Source organism: Podarcis erhardii (genome assembly GCF_964252035.2).
Source record: "Podarcis erhardii genome assembly, chromosome: 11".
Lineage (NCBI taxonomy): Eukaryota > Metazoa > Chordata > Lepidosauria > Squamata > Lacertidae > Podarcis > Podarcis erhardii.
Genome location: NC_138501.1, coordinates 18,482,677 through 18,500,514, shown reverse-complemented (window position 1 = coordinate 18,500,514; position 17,838 = coordinate 18,482,677). Strand labels below are relative to the sequence as shown.

The 17,838-nt window shown below is 42.6% G+C and overlaps 1 protein-coding gene across 6 annotated transcripts in view; it reads right to left on the bottom strand.

Moving 5' to 3' along the window:
• Positions 1 to 17,838, bottom strand: part of SEMA6A (semaphorin 6A) — a 183,300-nt gene that overhangs the window by 32,675 nt on the left and 132,787 nt on the right. For 2 of the 6 annotated variants that reach the window (XM_081880351.1, XM_081880354.1), the window contains exons 11-18: positions 17,703 to 17,834; positions 15,308 to 15,463; positions 13,366 to 13,542; positions 11,300 to 11,440; positions 11,090 to 11,170; positions 9,907 to 9,965; positions 3,057 to 3,077; positions 2,864 to 2,914 (exon numbers count right to left, since the gene is read on the bottom strand). In XM_081880351.1, the coding sequence (XP_081736477.1) occupies positions 2,864 to 2,914; positions 3,057 to 3,077; positions 9,907 to 9,965; positions 11,090 to 11,170; positions 11,300 to 11,440; positions 13,366 to 13,542; positions 15,308 to 15,463; positions 17,703 to 17,834 (818 nt within the window). The remainder of the gene's footprint in view (positions 1 to 2,863; positions 2,915 to 3,056; positions 3,078 to 9,906; positions 9,966 to 11,089; positions 11,171 to 11,299; positions 11,441 to 13,365; positions 13,543 to 15,307; positions 15,464 to 17,702; positions 17,835 to 17,838) is intronic. The other 4 variants (XM_081880355.1, XM_081880352.1, XM_081880353.1 and 1 more) reach the window with 2 other exon arrangements.

Sequence of the window (17,838 nt, the reverse complement as noted above, 5' to 3'; positions counted from 1 at the left end):
GGATGAGGCCTATCCATGCTCCATTTCCCCCCGATTGACTGGCAAGACATTTGCCAGTGGAACATCTATTCCACCAGAGCTTTATTCGGGTGGGGTGCTTCTAGCAGCATTATGTATCATCACATACCGCTGTGGGGTGCAGGCCCGTGGGATGGGGTGTTTTATTGTTTGCTGTTAATTAAAGGTAAAGGGACCCCTGACAATTAAGTCCAGTCGCGGACGACTCTAGGGTTGTGGCACTCATCTCGCTTTACAGGCCGAGGGAGTCGGCGTTTGTCTGCTTCCGCAGTTTTTCCGGGTCATGTGGGCAGCATGACTAAGCTGCTTCTGGCGAACCACAGCAGTGCACGGAAATGCCATTTACCTTCCCGCCGGAGTGGTACCTATTTATCTACTTGCACTGCATGCTTTTGAACTGCTAGGTGGGCAGGAGCTGGGACAGAACAATGGGAGCTCATCCCATCATGGGGATTCGAACTGCCAACCTTTCGATCGGCAAGCCCAAGCGGTGCAGTGGTTTAACCCACAGCGCCACCTGCGTCCCCCTTTGCCGTTAATTACGTTGTCAATTAAAATTAAATAAAATCTGTGAGTGCCTTGACACTCACTCTGCCACACTGCACACAGCAGTCACAATAGCAACCAATATGCCACATGGGAGGAAATGTTGCATCCTCTCAGTTATAAAATATTACAGTCTGGTCACAATAATGATTTCCCTGGAACTGAAGAGCACCTTTTTGACAATCCGGAAGCTTGCCTATTATCCGCAACAGAATATTACGTTGCCTGTTTCTTCCAAGTACTGCTTAAACTTTGGTCCTTCTAATGGAATTTCATTTAAATGTGAGGGATTTCCGCCCAAGGAAATATATTTCAGCAGAAAGCAGCCTCTATCAAAACATGTTTTAGTATCAGCTAGGAAAATTTGCCAGGCCGTAAGTGTCAATGCTTATTGCTTTGGTTGATGGAAGGCAAAGACTTTAAAAGCTATGGGGTAGTGCTTATGGTAAATTAGAATTTTGATTCTTGTCAACGCTATGATAGGGGGAGATCATGTGCCTTTCTCCTTTCCAAAACCCAACATCGTTTCCGATAATGCTTCAGTTGATGCTATGTGTTTGCATGTATAACATGAAAATTTTTTCCTCTCCTCATTTACAGAGTGGAAGTTCCGTATTATAATGAAATACTGCCTCCCCATGCAAAACAAAGGTCAGATATCTCCCCATGGGTCTTCCTGTGTTTTCATTATTATACTAGGACACAAATGTTGTTTGCAAATATTATAACCCCAGATGGAAAACAAGTTTAGGAAAAAATAACATCGGTTTGCTTTACTAATAAAAGGGCTGACTCTTACAATTATTTATGTTTGAAAGATTTTTGATTCTGTTAGGTACACATGCATTTTGAAAGTCAAGTTCTGCTTCACCTGCTACACAGTAAGGGTAGAAGTGGAATCTAAGAAAGAAACATCATGTTTCTTTCGTAACGTAAGAATTCCTCATCTGCTATTCCAATTCTTCTCTCTGAATTTCCCCCCATTTGTTATCTCCCTGCCCCCAGCCAGGTGCACTTCCAGGGTCAGAATATTGTGTGTGTGTGTGTGTGTGAGAGAGAGAGAGAGAGAGAGAACGAAACAGTGACTGAGGAGAAGATTAAGCACCCCATATTCTGCCCATTGATCCTCTACTGATAGTGTTGCCCACTGATATATTTTTGCTCCCTTGGCAAACATGGGCTTGGGACCATACTTCTTGTGCTTTTCATGGCTGAAAAATGACAACTGTTGTCCATAAATTGAGGGCAAATTTGCCCCAACACAATGGAGAACTTCAGCTGGATTTCTTTGGCTCTCTTGGCCAATCACAGAACCAGGCAGAGGGCCTTTTTGGTAGTTGTTCCTGCTCTGTGGAATATGTCAAACAGATAAACAGCTGTGTGGTTTTTAATAGACATCTGAAGGCAGCCCCGTTCAGGGAAGTTCTTAGTGTCTGATGTTTTATTGTGTTTTTACTGTTTTTTGTTGGGAGCCGCCTAGAGTAGCTGGGGCAACCCAGTCAGATGGGCAGCATATTTATTTTTATTTTTATCATCATCATCATCATCATCATCATCATCATCATCTGGTAGCTGAGTATTTAAGTCAGGACTTCCCATTCTTCAGCCTTCCTTGAGTAGGAGATACAAAATTTGTTGCCAGTGCTTCATTTTGGGATGGAGGCCTGATGTGCCCTTCTCCAATTTAGCCATACTTTAACTGTCTGCGCATTTTGATTTTGTATAATATGGGTGGTATTCAAAATTAGTCTTACTCAGAATAGACTCACTGGAGTTAATGATTGTGATTAACGTAGGTCCATTAATTTAAACAGGTCTCCTCTGAGCAGGGCTTAACTGAATACCACCCTACAACCTTTTGGACTAAATGTTATATATCTCAATTTGTATTGAGTACATAACCATGATGCTCTTCATACTAGATGGCATAAACTTGACTACAGAGCTTGGTCACTTTATGCACAAAAATATACTTCAGGTTCTATACCCTTTTGCCTAGAGGAGTTCTTCCTCTCTCCTATAATTTCCTTTTCCAAAGTTCTGCATGTGAATAGTTTAAGCATGTGAATTTACATTTGGCTTTAGCTCGCATTAAGCTTACTTCAAGGGTCGCTGTGGACGAGGAAAGACTGAAATAACTGCTAGAGTAAGATAAATGAATCTTGTATCAGTTTAGTGAACTAGGCCCCAAAATGAAAAGGACTATATCTACTTTGGAGTGGAAACTACGAACTACTACCACAAGGATTTGAGGAAGATTATTATTATTTTTTTAAAAAAACAAAACTCCAAAACTGACCATACACTGTAGTGTAAGACATTTCATGATCTGATGAAGTAGTTGAAATGTCTATGAAAAAAAGTAAATAAGGGCAAAATATTAAAACAATAAAAACATGGAAATATTTGACAAGATTGTAAAATATATGATTCCTCCAAAATTGATCTGCACAGACAGGTATTAAAACAATGTGGAAGGGGAACTTCCTTACCATTCAGTGCTACGAACGAATCTGGAAAAAAAAAAGAGAAAGGAGAGGGAGGGGAAAGGGGAAAAAATTATTTCTAATATCGTTCTAAGTTGTCTGTCCACAAAACCTCACATACATCCTTACTGCTATTCATGTGTATAGTGTCACTCTCTGTTTGTACTGATTCTCTCATATGGTTTTATCATATTGATAGTGGAATCTTGCCTTAAGTAAAAACTTGATATTTATTCTTGCAAAGTGAAACATGGGGTTCTTGGATCCCAAAAGGAGATATGAGTTCTACTTGTGCACGGGGAGGTGGGTGAGAAGAATGACATCTCAACCACCTTTTGGGAAGGGATTTGGGGGGCTCATGGGGAAACTAGGAACAACCCTCCCTGTGGTCAAGTGAAAGTGCCTTTGGAGAGTGCAAAGGCAGGTCTGCATTCAAGCCGTGGCATAATCTTCTTGGATCAATATTTAAACACTCTTTTTGGTACTGCACAGCTATTGTAGACTGTAGTTTTGATTATAAAATTGCTGGTTTCTCTGAGAGATTTCAACCTCAAGAGTGGGGTAAATTTTTTAAAACAGAAAATAAAAAACCCCAACCAAATGCATATGGGTGACCAATTAGAGATTGCTTTGCAGAGTTTATTTATAATCAAGAGATCTTGACTAGTAACAATAATTCCTGTAGCCATGCAGTTCTCTTTGCATATCCAAGGGCACATTTCCTCTTGTCCCATGAATAGAAAGCATGGGTCCAAGCAATTTTCCCTTTGCCCTGTTCCTTTCCCAAGGAAATTCCACTCTTTAGTGCTCAACTGAAGGAAACGTCAGTCCTGAATTGCTGTTTGCTCTGACTGAGCACCAAAGAGCAGTTTTCTCTGGGGAAAAGCAGAGGGACAAAAGGAAGTATGCATGAACCCCAAAGCTTAGTTTAAGAAAAAAAGGAAACAAGTAATGTGCCAAACCATATGAGCGAATCATGATCGGAATAAAGGGAACAACAAAAATAAAGATAAATTTGAGTGCTGCATCTTGGTGGGCCACCTAGACTTTCAAAACAAATGGGACCCAGGCTTGAGCATATAACTAGCTGTATGCAAAAGGGTTGATCTCACTCAGGGTGCAAGACTGGTGCCTTTATAATAAACTTTGTCAATTAACTATCATGTCCTAGCTCCTTTGAGCCAGTGTGACAAAACCAGAACCTGTCATGCTGTGGTAAGAAATTCATCTTAAAAATAATTAGTTGGTGTATATCTATATGGTTGAATTTCAAATGCTCTTTAGTAGTCTTACATTCAGTTTTGGTGGAATTCATAAAGAATAAATCTGGCGCGCAATCTCTGTTCAGATTTATGTGCCAAATGAGAGTGAGGAATGCAATGAAAGATGCCATGGTCCCCAATTCCCAATTGCGAATTACCAGGAAATTATCATGTTCTTGTTGTAAACTATGGGATAAGCTTCACGTTGGAGGAGAGATGGGTGCGATCAAATTCATACACAGAGATGGCCCTATTACATATTCAGTTGTAGCCTGGGATCATTCCTGTGCATGGAAGCCTGCCTGTCCAGGGGGTATGACTAAAACTTTCTCAAGCTGGCAGAAAGGCTCCAGATTCCTTGCCTTTGAAAAGGTTGATGTGGAAGAGAGAAAAGCTTATGCGTGGAAAGCAAACTGGATTGCAAGTTATAAACAAGGTGGCAAATGCAGCAGGACTGCATGACTCTGTCATGTACAATAGGACCCAATCAGTAGTTTATATGGGTCTATATATATTTATTTCATCAACTGACATTGACGAGAAGAGATACATACAAACATGCTGGCTGTTTGGCACTTATCTAACTGTACTAGGTTTTAACCCATATAGTACTCAATATACAGTTGTACCTTGGTTCTTGAACAGAATCCATTCCGGAAGTCCGTTTGACTTCCGAAAACGTTTGAAAACCAAGGCACGGCTTCCAGTTGGCTGCAGGAGCTTCCTGCACTCAATTAGAAGTTGTGGAAGCCACATCAGACGTTCGGCTTCCAAGAAACTTTTGCAAACCGGAACACTCACTTCCAGGTTTACAGCCTTTGGGAGCCAAAATGTTCGAGTTGCAAGGCGTTCGAGAACCAAGGTACAACTGTGAATGTGGTTGATTTTAAATTCTGTGGGAGGGGAGGTTATTGGTTTGTTTTTGTTTTCAATTTATTATGTATTTTGTGTTCTCATCATGTATTTTTATGTTGTGAGCTGCCCTGTGATCTTTGGGTGAAGAGAGGTATAAAAACAAACAACTAAAAATGGAGTTAGCTTCCAGGGGAAATGCCTTTGCAATCCCACCCGCGGGGATGGATCTAGTGATGTGCAAGTGGGGCACATGGACGTTGCACAGAGCCATGGGGGCATCACCTCAAAGCTGGGTAAGTGACCTTAAAAAACTGGGTTAAGTGAGGTGCAGGGGTTTGGGAAAGAGGTGTGAGGGCTCTGATAGGGTCTTTGAGCCCTAGTTAGCACTGTCCCAGCTTTGGGTAGGAGGGGGAGGGCTCTAGGACCCTGCCAGAGCCCTTGTGTCTCCTCCAAAGCTGGGCACTTCCTTACTTAGCTTTGGAAAGGCAGTGCAAGGACTTCGGAGGGATGGGCAAATTTTGGCCTTGCACAGGATGCCATAATACCAAAGCTCACCGTCACCACCTGCCACTGAACTCAGTGGGTTTAGACTATATAGTTGTGCCTTGGATCTCAAATGCCTTGGCTCCCCAACAAAGCAGCTCCCAAACGAATGAAACCTGAAAGTGAGTGTTCCAGTTTTCGAACGATTTTCAGAAGCCGAACGTCTGGTGCAGACACTCCTGCAGCCAATCGGAAGCAGCACCTTGGTTTTTGAACGGTTCCGGGAGTCGAATGGACTCCCGGAATGCATTCTGTTCGAGAACCAAGGTACGACTCTACACGATGTTGATTTTAGGTGTGAGAACTGGAACATAACTCCCAAGTTAAGCTAACTATGAAGTATGATGTTTTGTTCTTAGCAATTCAAGAATGTAGGTCTCAGCCCTAACGGCTTGTAAATTCAAGACACATTTACCTCAGTACATTTACTCATAAAGGGGGAAGCTTCACTGTTTTTATGATTGCAACTTTGCACCCCCTGAAGTCCTTTTTTTGGGTGAAATTTACTGTGAGATACCTATGTTGAGGATCCAAGAATTCAGTATCTGGGCTCTTCTTGGAGGAAGGGTAGGGTAAAATAATAAATAACCACCACCACCATTACCCTCTTGGAGTAAATTTCCTGGAATTTACTTCCAAGTAGGCATATTTAGGATGCGCTAGAAGTATTTAAAATGCACGCCACGTTCTTTTCCTTTCTCTGTTAAATTATACATATTTCCCCCTCTTTCTCTTTTAGCCAATTAAAAGCAATTAAAGTTATGAGGATAAGGATATTTAAGGTGAGTTGAGGATGCACCTTGAATTATCCTTAAGCACTGCTGAAGGAATTAGGATACGGCTGTTTTGTGTAAAACCAAGGCACTGAGGCAGTAACTTAAAAGACTTCTGGCATATGAGCTTCTAAATGCTCCTCCTGAGGTTAGCACAGATAGGCTGATTTTAAGAGTTAGAGAAGAAGGTTACATCTTGGATGTAGTTCATGAGTTTTGAACATTAAATAATTGGCCATGTGTGTGTTTTTCATCTCAGGGGGTACATTCTGTTCTGATAGCTTTACATTATCTTGATATGCCTCTTACTCAACGAGAGTGCTGCTGATCCTTCTGTAGCTCTTTGTGAACAAGAAACTCTCAAGGCTGGCTAAAGGTATCAGAACATAGAGCTGTCTCAAGAGCTTTCAACCGTGCTGCCCTCCAACTATTGCAGAACTACAACTCCCATCATCCCCACCCATTGGTCATGCTGGCTGGGCTGATGGGAGTTAAAGAGTCCAACAACACTGACTATCAGAGACGAATTATATGTTAGATGCAAGGGAAAACATGCATTTCAATGCCTGCGGAAGAGAATTTGGAGAAGGAAAGAGTCAAGGAGGGAAAGTGTTAAGGGATCTACACACACACACACACACACACACACACACACACACACACCTTCTTCAATTGTCCAAATTTCACTCTGCTGAATATACTATGGTAGGACTGGTTGATATGGTAGCCTCCAGAAATTGCTGGACTCCAATCCCTGTTGTTCCCAGCCAGTATGGCCCATTGGCCAAGGATGCTGTGAGCGACATCTGAAGGGCACACATTCCTTCTCTCTCTTTGGGGTATGTGCAGCTATGTGTAGCTAACTTTGTAGGGTTTATGTGTTAAGCATAGGGTTTATGAATTGCATTTGCACTGATTTGGTGCTTTTCAAAGTGCGCAGTTGGTTCCATTTCATTTAAAGAAGGCCTTTTCAAATCTGCTCAAGAACAAATCACTTTGGGACATGCACAATGAAAAACAGGTATTCAAACATACATGCTCTCAGCTCTGTTCACATTCTAAATCTTTGTGTATAGATTGATTCAAAGTTTTGGACACTATCAGGTGATAGACGGTAGCAAGTTTGATCAAGCACCTCACATAGATCATGACAGCTTCAGGAATACAGACCACTAACAATCAATAGTTAACCATCAAGTTAAGATGCTCCTTGTTCTTCCCCTTTCAACTACTGACTGGCAGATCTATATCTAGTTCTGTTCACTTAAACATAGCTGAATCCAGTTTGGATTGCCTACACTGCAGGCTGTGTCTTTTTCCTGAGTAGTTAGGTAGTCCAAGTCAAAATCTGGCTCCATTTTTGTAAAGCAAACATGCATTTGTTTAAAGCCGCTTTAAGCAAATGTTTATTTGCATTAAAAATCTATAGTTGGAATCAGACTCTGAGAATATGCTTATTGCTTCCAAATCGGGATGAGCCAAAATATTTAGATGCAAACATCATTAACACGAAGAAAGTGTCTGGTAGAGGGCCTGAAATGAATCCCCAAAGTTTATTCCCTCACTCTCTTTCCTGCTTTTGCTGAACTGGCAAAATGTCCATGAAAACCAGGATGTATGGCAAGCAGGGAAGTTTTTTTTTTTGGAAAAAAGCCCCCAAACAACTTTTGTCTGGATTTTCAACTTCTGGGAATATGGCAACCCTATAAATATTGTTAGTCCTAGTAATAGTGATGCTGGTCTATAGCCAAACAGGGCCAGCCCCACAGTTGAGGAGGTCTGTGGCAAAGTACCATCTGTGGCAAAGTACCACCCCAGTGTACTCTTATATTTTGAAGTGACGGCCCCCATAGCCACAGCCCCAAGGGGATTCAAAAAATGCAGGCAGCCGATCCACAATTAATATATGCATGTGTCTGCATGCACCCACGCTCTGAAGAGTACATAGCATAACACCCAATGACTGCAATTGCATGCATAGCTTCCTAGGAGTAAGCTCAACTGAACTGCAGCGCTGCTTATTTCGAACTGCAAAGGTTCAACTTGTAAAACACATTGAGTTGTAACAAAAGATCTTCAGCCAGCTGAACTGCAACCTTAGATTCTAATTAGAAATGCAAACAGAAGTAGGTATCCCCATCAAAGGAAATAAGTACCCAGACTCTGCTTGATTGTGTCCCTCATCTTCTGATTTCCTCTATGTTATTTTGTCGCAAACAAACTTCATTCACCCGACAGACGGAGGGCCAGGGGGCTCCAGCAGTTGACGGTATCACTCTGCAAAAAGTTACACTACGATGCTGCCCCCGCCTCACCCGCTAACATCTGCTCCCAGGTCTTGAATTTGCCCAAGAAATGTCCGAATGTTTGTGTGTCACTTTAGATCATTGGGGACGAAAAGAGGGTTGTCAATATGCAGTGCCTGTATTTCCACCCATGTTTCAATATTGCTTAACTTTTGGGGAATTGGGAGTAAATCCAAGATGGTGGTTTGAAGCCACTTGGCACTAAAGCTCAAACAACAAACAAACAAACAAACAAACAAACAAACAAACAAACAAACAGTGGTTTTTTTGTTTTGGTAATGTGGCCCAGAGTAGGTGTCAGGAGTGATCCCTCCCACGGCACTTGGGCCCTGGCAGCTATCCAAGTATGCCTTATGGTGGTGCCGGGCTCGTAGCCAAATCTAATTGGCTTTGTGTTTATGTTACTATTGCTAGGATAGAATGGTTATTTTTTTTAAAAAAAAGAAAGTATGGAAGCAGCAGCTGATTGTTGTTGCTAGGATCTTAATCTTTCTAGAGCATAACCTGCTAAAATATCCCATCTCTGCGTCTGTGGTGAATGTTGCCAATCTGTGAACGCTTTTGCTCTTGTAAAACCCCAAAATTGCTGGAGGGGACACAAATGTCTTGTGTAGGAGGAAATATTCAAAAAAACGTGCCCCGTGGCTGATTTCATTGTTACCCTAGGCCAGTGTTTCCTAACCTTGTGCCTCCAGCTGTTTTTGGACTACAATTCCCATCATCCCTTGCCACTGGTCTTGCTAATCAGGGATGATGGGAGTTGTAGTTCAAAAACAGCTGGAGGCACAAGGTTGGGAAACACTGCCCTAGGCACCAACTCAGCATTCAAAAACACTCCTCTTACACAACCTAGGTGGAATTTGTAATTACATTTTCTTCGGAGCTAGGTTTTAATTCCAACACAATTGCCATTTAAATAGGTGGTGTTGTTGCACAGCAAATTTCCTTGAATGCTTCTCTTGCCTTTTTTTAAAAGGTCTGTTGTTAAAACACTGTTTTCGCTATTGTCATGATTTTCTATCTTTAACTTTGCTGATACTGAGCAGGCAGCATCCAAGCATCTATAGAGATTCTCTAATGCAGGATAAAATGAAAGAGCAGAAACAGTTGTGCTTACTTTGGCAGTCTCCCAGGCCATCGGTATTGCCATGCTCAATGTCCTGTTCAAATGCAAGTCTAAACAAAAGAAAGAAACAGGCTGGTGAGAATTACTGCACTCACAGGCCTCAACACATGGAGCCTAGAAGTGAAAGGAAGAAACAGACAAAACCCACTTATTCTTCTAATACTTGCCCAATGCAAGCAGAAGAGGATTCCTAATGAGACCCCCAAGTATTCCCTCTCACCCTTATCTTTACGTGACAACCAATATAGAACCATTACTGTACTGCAACATGGGCACATGTCAGGACAGATAGTTTCTGTGCCTAGACTTCTGATGTGATCATGCCACGGCATTTAACTGAAACTTAAGGAATATATATTGGCATGAAAGATGCACTGTTCCCCTCCCCCCCAATCCCCCCCCCAACAACCTAGAGAATGTCTGGGGCTCATTTCATAGTGTATGAATCTAAAAACACAAAGCAAGAAATGGTCATTCAGAGTGGCAAACACAGGGTTAAGCTTATGTGGAAAGGTTTGCTATCTGCCCATGGAAGTCCTCCTTGGATATATGAATCTATTACAAAAAGGTGGGTTAGGCACCCCTGTTCTGAGTTAGTATATCACTAGCTTCATAAAAATGTGATAAGGAATCTGCAGCTGAGGCATTTTTTTTTTTTTACTTCTTAACTTAGAATGTGAGGAGGTATGTGCTTGGTAATTTTATATGGTATTGTGCTGTAAGGAAGCCCGTATCATTTAATTAATTAATTAATTGATTAATTAATTAATTAATTATTACTATTAATTGACTTTCTATACCACCCTATACCCACAGGTCTCAGGGTGGGTTTAGGGCGGTATATAATTCTCAGATTTTCTGAATTGTGCAACGCTGCTGTGCCATGAAACCACAACAACATGGCATCTCAGCATGAGGCAAGTTATCCTAAATGTTACGCGACAAAGAGGTGAAAAGAACACAAAAATGTTTTCTGGTGGTCTCTCCGTGTTCTGGTGGTCTCTCCGTCAGAAATAAATCTGCCTACAATAGTACCATGGAAGCATAGAGAATAGAAAGAAAACAAATGTTTATTGGCTGCCTGTTGGTTTTCATCAGAACTCTATTCAAAAGCCTATTTGAGCAATACTGTTACTGCAGGTTAAAGTACCTCTCAATGCAAATTATAACTTACGTTGTTCCGGGTAACAGCTGCATGCATGCCCCACTTTCCTTCATCCAGCCACAATACGGGTCCCTAGATGCTATGCAGGCCCTTAATAGAGGAGACAGATATGGAATTCTTTGCGATCAGTAGCTCAATGTCAGTATCAACGAATCAATACTTTTGTGTGTTTGAGAACGGAGTTAGCAGTTGAGAGGACACACGTGAAGAAGTACCTACTTTTTGCACTTGCCGTGACGCTCACACCTTCCGAGGGGAACCCTGATTAAACAGTTAGAGAATGCTACATAGAGGGCACTGCTTTGCTTATCCAGCTGCATCCCTATAATTCTCTTGTCTTCCACCCCATCATAGCTGCACCTGATTTGGAGGGGGAGAGAAAGGCCGTTTGATCAGCTCAATGAAATCAGAAAGACAATTTGTTTACAACAGAAGCATTTCTCAGACAGGATTAACTCATGAAAGGACAGTGGTACCTCGCAAGACGAAATTAATCCGTTCCGTGAGGCTCTTCGTATAGCTGTCTTGCGAAGCAAGCCCATTGACAGCTTAGCGGATTAGCGCTATTAGCGGTTTAGCGGCTTTTAGCGGATCCGCTGATAAGCGGCTTATCAGCGGATCAGCTGATAAGTGGCTTAGGGCTTAGGAAAAGGGGGAAAAAAGGGAAAAACCCCCCGCAGGAACTCGCAAGACATTTTCGTCTTGCGAAGCAAGCCCATAGGGAAATTCATTTTGCGAAGCGCCTCCAAAACGGAAAACCCTTTCGTCTAGCGGGTTTTCCGTATACGAGGCGTTCATCTTGCGGGGCACCACTGTAGAAATTTCCAGCTTACAAAAAACAACAACAACAGTCACATAAACAATTTAGGTTCCCAATCTGCTGTCCTGGAGGGGGTTGGATGGTGCAGAGGGAGAGGTGTCTGGCTCTGCTGCCATGTAGCTCCCAACTTCACCTGTATAAACCACAAGCAGAAGCCAGCACCAGTAGTATCCCTGCTGGTAGTAGCCAGCAGATGCTCCTGAAACAGGCTAGAAGGCCGGAGGAGAGCTGGGCTGGTCAAGTTTCCACTGGACCACAAGCTGGTCTGGCTACCAGCAACATGCTCAATCTAGGCCTCTCTCCTGTGCCAGTGTGGAACTGGTGTAATGGAAAAACCACTAGGATTTCCATGGCCTGCCTTCCCTCCTAATCCAGCTGTGCTCTGGACTTAGTAGTCCCTCAGCCTCTCCATTAAACCTTGCTGCTGCCTGCCAGGAGTTTGGTTTGCTCCCTAAATCATATTATCATGTAAACTAATATCCTGATTTGCGGAGCCTGCTTAAGAGACTGGAAGGTAGGGTGACTCAGCATAGAGTGACAAGGAAGTTTTGCTTTTCCCTCTTGGGAGCCACATCCAGGGATGAAAAGGCTGCGGAATGCATAGGGAAAACAATCCAACCCCACTCCTCGCTATCTTCCCATATTTCATCCATTACGTGTGTGTGTTTGTGTGGAGGGGGTGTTGTTTGCCAACTGAAAGGTAAAGGACCCCTGACCATTAGGTTCAGTCGTGACCGACTCTGGGGTTGCGGCGCTCATCTCGCTTTATTGGCCGAGGGAGCCCGCGTACAGCTTCTGGGTCATGCGGCCAGCATGACTAAGCCGCATGGAAACGCCGTTTACCTTCCCACCAGAGCAGTACCTATTTATCTACTTGCATTTTGACGTGCTTTCAAACTGCTAGGTTGGCAGGAGCAGGGACCGAGCAACGGGCACTCACTCCATAGTGGGGATTTGAACCGCCGACCTTCTGATCGGCAAGTCCTAGGTTCTGTGGTTTAACCCGCAGCGCCACCCGCGTCCCTTTTGCCAACTTACAGAGACACATTTAAGTGTATTTGAGCATTCATAGAGTTACTATTGAGTACAGGAGAATCCCTGCATCAAAAGGTTGGAAGGTGATCAGAATGGCAATGGGAACAGTGTTGACAGGGCTACTGCAGTCATCCCCGCAACTCCCTTACACGTTAATTTAACATGCTGCCTGAATGCCTGAAGAGGCCTATAGTTGCAATACCCAAAATAATGTGTTTACTATTCTGTTTGTGTGTGTGTAATTATTTGCTGTGATGTGTTGACCACAGTCATTTTTTAAATGGGGAAATTAAAATTCCTGAAAACAACAACATATATTCCACATTCAATACTAATAAAAAAAAAACCAGTTTCCTTGGCTCCCCACCCCCATTGGGCTGCACTATGTGTGAGACTAACACATATAGGAAAGAGAACCAACGATACATACTTTTCAGAATTGTAAATGCTCATCTCCTCCAGGAAAAGACTGTCATTTAAAAAACCACTGTTTCCTGTCCTGACCAAGAACTTCAAAATGATTCCCTTCTCTGATCCAAGGAAAACCACAGTGTGATTCCGATTTGGCCCAGCAGCATTATCCACAGCAATTTTGGTCAGGCGGTATCTGGAACAACATTGCAGTTTTAATTATCCCAATAGGCTGTCATTTGGTTTATCTCCCCCCCCCCTTTCTTTCACTTTATAGGTCAGTATTTAGTATTTTTATAAGCAGAGCTTATCTATTCATATGTAAACACAATTTCCCACTTAAAATAGACAGATCCAAATTATTTCCACACAGGACATAATCATGCCTAGGGTGGGCCAATATGGCTAAAACAACAAGGCCACTTTGAAAGCTAGATTTATTCAGCAACTTTGAGGCAAGCACACAGGGAGAGCCATACATTGGGAGTGGAGAGGTCACAGCATTTCACTGCCTGATTCTCCATTTAGTTTAGTTCAAATCTGTTACCTAAAGCCATAAGCTATCATAATATAAAACAATTCATGGATAGCTTTTTGCATGGTTACTGAATTCTGTATCCTATTTCTGTATGTGATCCTACATCCATGTACAAAACTATCCATTTATTCCTGAAAGATGTACAACTAAATATTTACAACATACAAACACCATCATACATGACCGTCATGTCTGTGAATAAAATTATTGTACAAATATGCCTGTGACACAAAGCTCACAAATCTTCTGATGCATATTCCAGTCCCTAGAAATGTGTTTCTGATGGTAGCTGACTTGTGTATCCTTCTGGAGAAAAATAACCCCTCACTGTTTCTTCTTAAGTTGAGCCGTGGGATTATTTGGATATGAATAGTTCTCTTTAAACACTTGTGTAAACATTAACACTTTCCATAACATATCCTGACAGACATCAGCATATCCTGAAAACATCCTAGCAGACAGCTTTCATATCCGGTGAATGTACCTTGCAGCTAAATCAAAAGTATTTAAAATGCTGACTCTTAAAAGTAAATGTGTAATTCGTGCTTCCTCTCTAACATAGACTGAGGGTAGCCTGGATGGAATTAGTAACAACTTTCCATTCATTAAAGTTCTACGATACCCAGAAGGTCCCAGAATATCGGCTGGGGGGACATGAACTTATGACCTGGTTGAAACTGAGCATGTCTGGTCAGAGCCTGGATTGGAGATCTTCTGGGAGATGGATGTATGCTACCCTTGGGTTTAATAATGGCTCAGTTGGTCAGAGCGTGGTGCTGATAACACCAAGGTCACATGTTGAATCCCTATATGGGATGGTTAGATATACCAGAATTGCAGGGGGTTGGACTAGATGATCCTCAGGGTCCCTTCCAACTCTACAGTTTTATGATTTTATAGAAGAAAGGTTAGACATAAATGTAAGGAGATTAAGAAGTAGTTCTGCAGGAACATTCTTGTCTCTGTCCTAACCCATTAGAATGTAACAATTGCCTTATTGGATTACACCAAAGGTCCATCCAGTCTAGCATTCGGTTTCCAAATATGGCTAGCCTTACTGGAGCCTTTCTGAGTCTGGCTGGGATGTCAGCATCCTAAATAATCTGATTATCTACAAGCATAGTCTTTTCCTCATTTCCAGCTCTCTCTGTCTCCAGATGATTATTATTTTTAAAAGAAGATTTAAAATAAGCATTGCTTTTAGTACAAATATTTGGGGATGCACCTGTAAGCTCTTTCCATTGTCAACACTGTCCAATTATTTATTGTCCTCTATTTCCGGTTTTTAACTAGTTTCCAAAGCACCTCCTACATAGATGCATGGCTTTAATGTATGGGACATTCAAAAGATCAACATCAGAGTTCATTACCAAATCTGGACAGGCAGACACGAAAGGAAACGGAATGGAATATATTTATTTACCTGACCATCGTCCGCAGAAACCATGGCTTGTTGACAATGGATGGAACAGCTTCATCCATGAGAGAATGTGTTTTGATGAAGTTCAGAGTGTCATCTGGAAATTCATTGGAAGACATGTACTTTTCAAGTGATGTTGAGCCAGCACAAGAACCTGGCCTAAATCAAAAACAGGGTGGGAGGGAATGTGATTATTTATCGCTTTTGTGCAAATATTCTACATAAACTGTTTTCCTAAGCACCTGTTATTAAGTGAGAGTGTGCCAGAGGCTTTGTAGAAACTGGACAATGCATAATGGCACCAACTGAAGCACTCTTAGATTTCCTCTGGGCCTAGTCATTCCACAGTGCGAGAGTAGAATTCAGCACTCAGTTCTGCATTGTGGGAAAACCTGATTTATGGCCATTAGTGCACATAAATTTCCTAAGCAGATTATGAAGTTTGTAAAATGCAAGTTCACAGTTCATCCATCCACATGTAGCCTAATAAACACATACACAGCTTGGCAAGATTCTGCTCACTCCTTAGGCGTGCTCCAGATTTTCTTTTCCAACACTCTCTTTCTTGGAATTAAGAGCACTTTATTTAATTTGCAAGGGAAATGTTACATTTTTCTGAAACTGTGAAAAAAGCTGCTTAAAAACACAGCTTGAAGGGTGAATCCAGCCAGCATTAGAGTAAACATCCTCTTTGCTATGGCTCCCAAGAACATTTTATTTTTGACAAATATGAAAACCCAAGCCTTTTCAGCATGAGTCTGCAGAGTCCTTTAATAAGACACAGTGTTATCTGTCTTCGATAACTGGAATACAAATGTGCTCAGTTTATTCCTGGAATCTCCCCAGTACTCTCATGGAAACTGGGCCAGAACAGTCATATATTGGCAACAGAAAGATCTACTTCCTTTTGCTGAGTATGCCCTACCCCAACAGTTCCCTTCTGCACAATTCCTTCTTGTCTAATGTAGCTGTGCTTGTCCAGACTTTGAACTCCCAAAGGAGACACTGCAAGTCCACACAGCACAATGATAGACACACACAGACTGAGCAACTGCAAAGATGGTTCCATTAGCCATTGCTATGAGCCAATTACAAACTTGTATGACTGCATTGCTGCAATTGTGCCAATGGAGCATTATTCGACAGCCACCCCCCCCTCTCTGTGTGTGTGTGTGTGTGTGTGTGTGAAACCATGCCTGTAATTTTGGGTGGAGGAAGTGTATATGCATGAGCAATGTGCAAAGTTTAGTACAGGGGTGGTTAGGGACAAAACTGAAATGAAATGTGAATACCGTTAGAAGTAAAAAGGGGGTGTGGAAAAAGCATTTTCTCAGGAGATCAGGGATTAAAAAATAAATTCTTTTAAACCAACATCTTCCTTTACTTTCACATCCTGTTTCCCTTACCTTGCAGTGGCGTAGCGTGGGTTGTCAGCACCCGGGGCAAGGCAAGTAATTTGCGCCCCCTAACCCGTGGATTTGCGCCCCCTAACCCGTGGATTTGCCCTAACCCCAGATGTTGCGCCCGGTGCGGCCGCCCCCCCCTGCACCCCCCACGCTACGCCACTGTTACCTTGCTATATAAATGGGAAATTTCATTTACTGCGGGGGCTCAGTTTTGTTTAGTCAGAAAGAAAGCAGGCAGCAATGGATTTACCACACCTTGTGAGGGCCCCTATGTCCCTTCCAGAGAGAAGGAACAATCCAGTGACTGAGGAGATGGATCAGGTATCTGACTCTGAGCCCAATGCTGGTGATGAGGGACACCGTGAACCTGAGGAATCCCACAGCATTAAGACCCGCAGAATCAGAGATGGGACCCCCCTCCCGGACCCAATGAACCATGTGCCTCCTACAGTACCCTCCAGCTCACTGGCACCGAGAGTTCATTGGGGGAGATGATGGTATGAAGGATAATCAGCCATCTTCTGGCCAGAGGCGTGACCCTTTGACAGCTCAGTTCGTAGCCCTCATGTCTTATCAGTGGATGAGTTAACCTATCACTGCCTGCTCTCTTCTCATTCTCTCTGAGAATGACAGAGCATGCCAGGTCACATGGGAGCATTTGCCACCATCTTTTTTGTGGCACAAGACGGGACTTGGCCCTGAGTCACATTCTTAACCAGACCTTTTTTCCTGGAGGAATCTGTTTAACTCTCCTTTGCTCTCTGGGAAAGAATGGAACAGAATAGTTGACCGCCTCCTAAAATAATTTTTTCCATTCCTGCATGACCAAACTCATTACAGAGAGTGGGGGAATATAAACCCGTTTGGTTTATATGCAGTTATGCTTCCATCTTCTCTGCATTTGCCTCTGTATCTCACTCAGTTCATGCATACGAAACCAATGATCAAATTCCCAGCCCCTTTACTGCAGAATACTTAGCAAAGAAAAGTACCTGGGCTTGGGCACTCGTTCATCAGGAACTGGTGTCCATATTGAATCTGGAGACTTCTGTTCTTTGAATCTCCCAGTAAATACATTGGCAATGTCAAGAATATCGTAAGCGCAGACAGCAGAGCCAGGGATGCTGC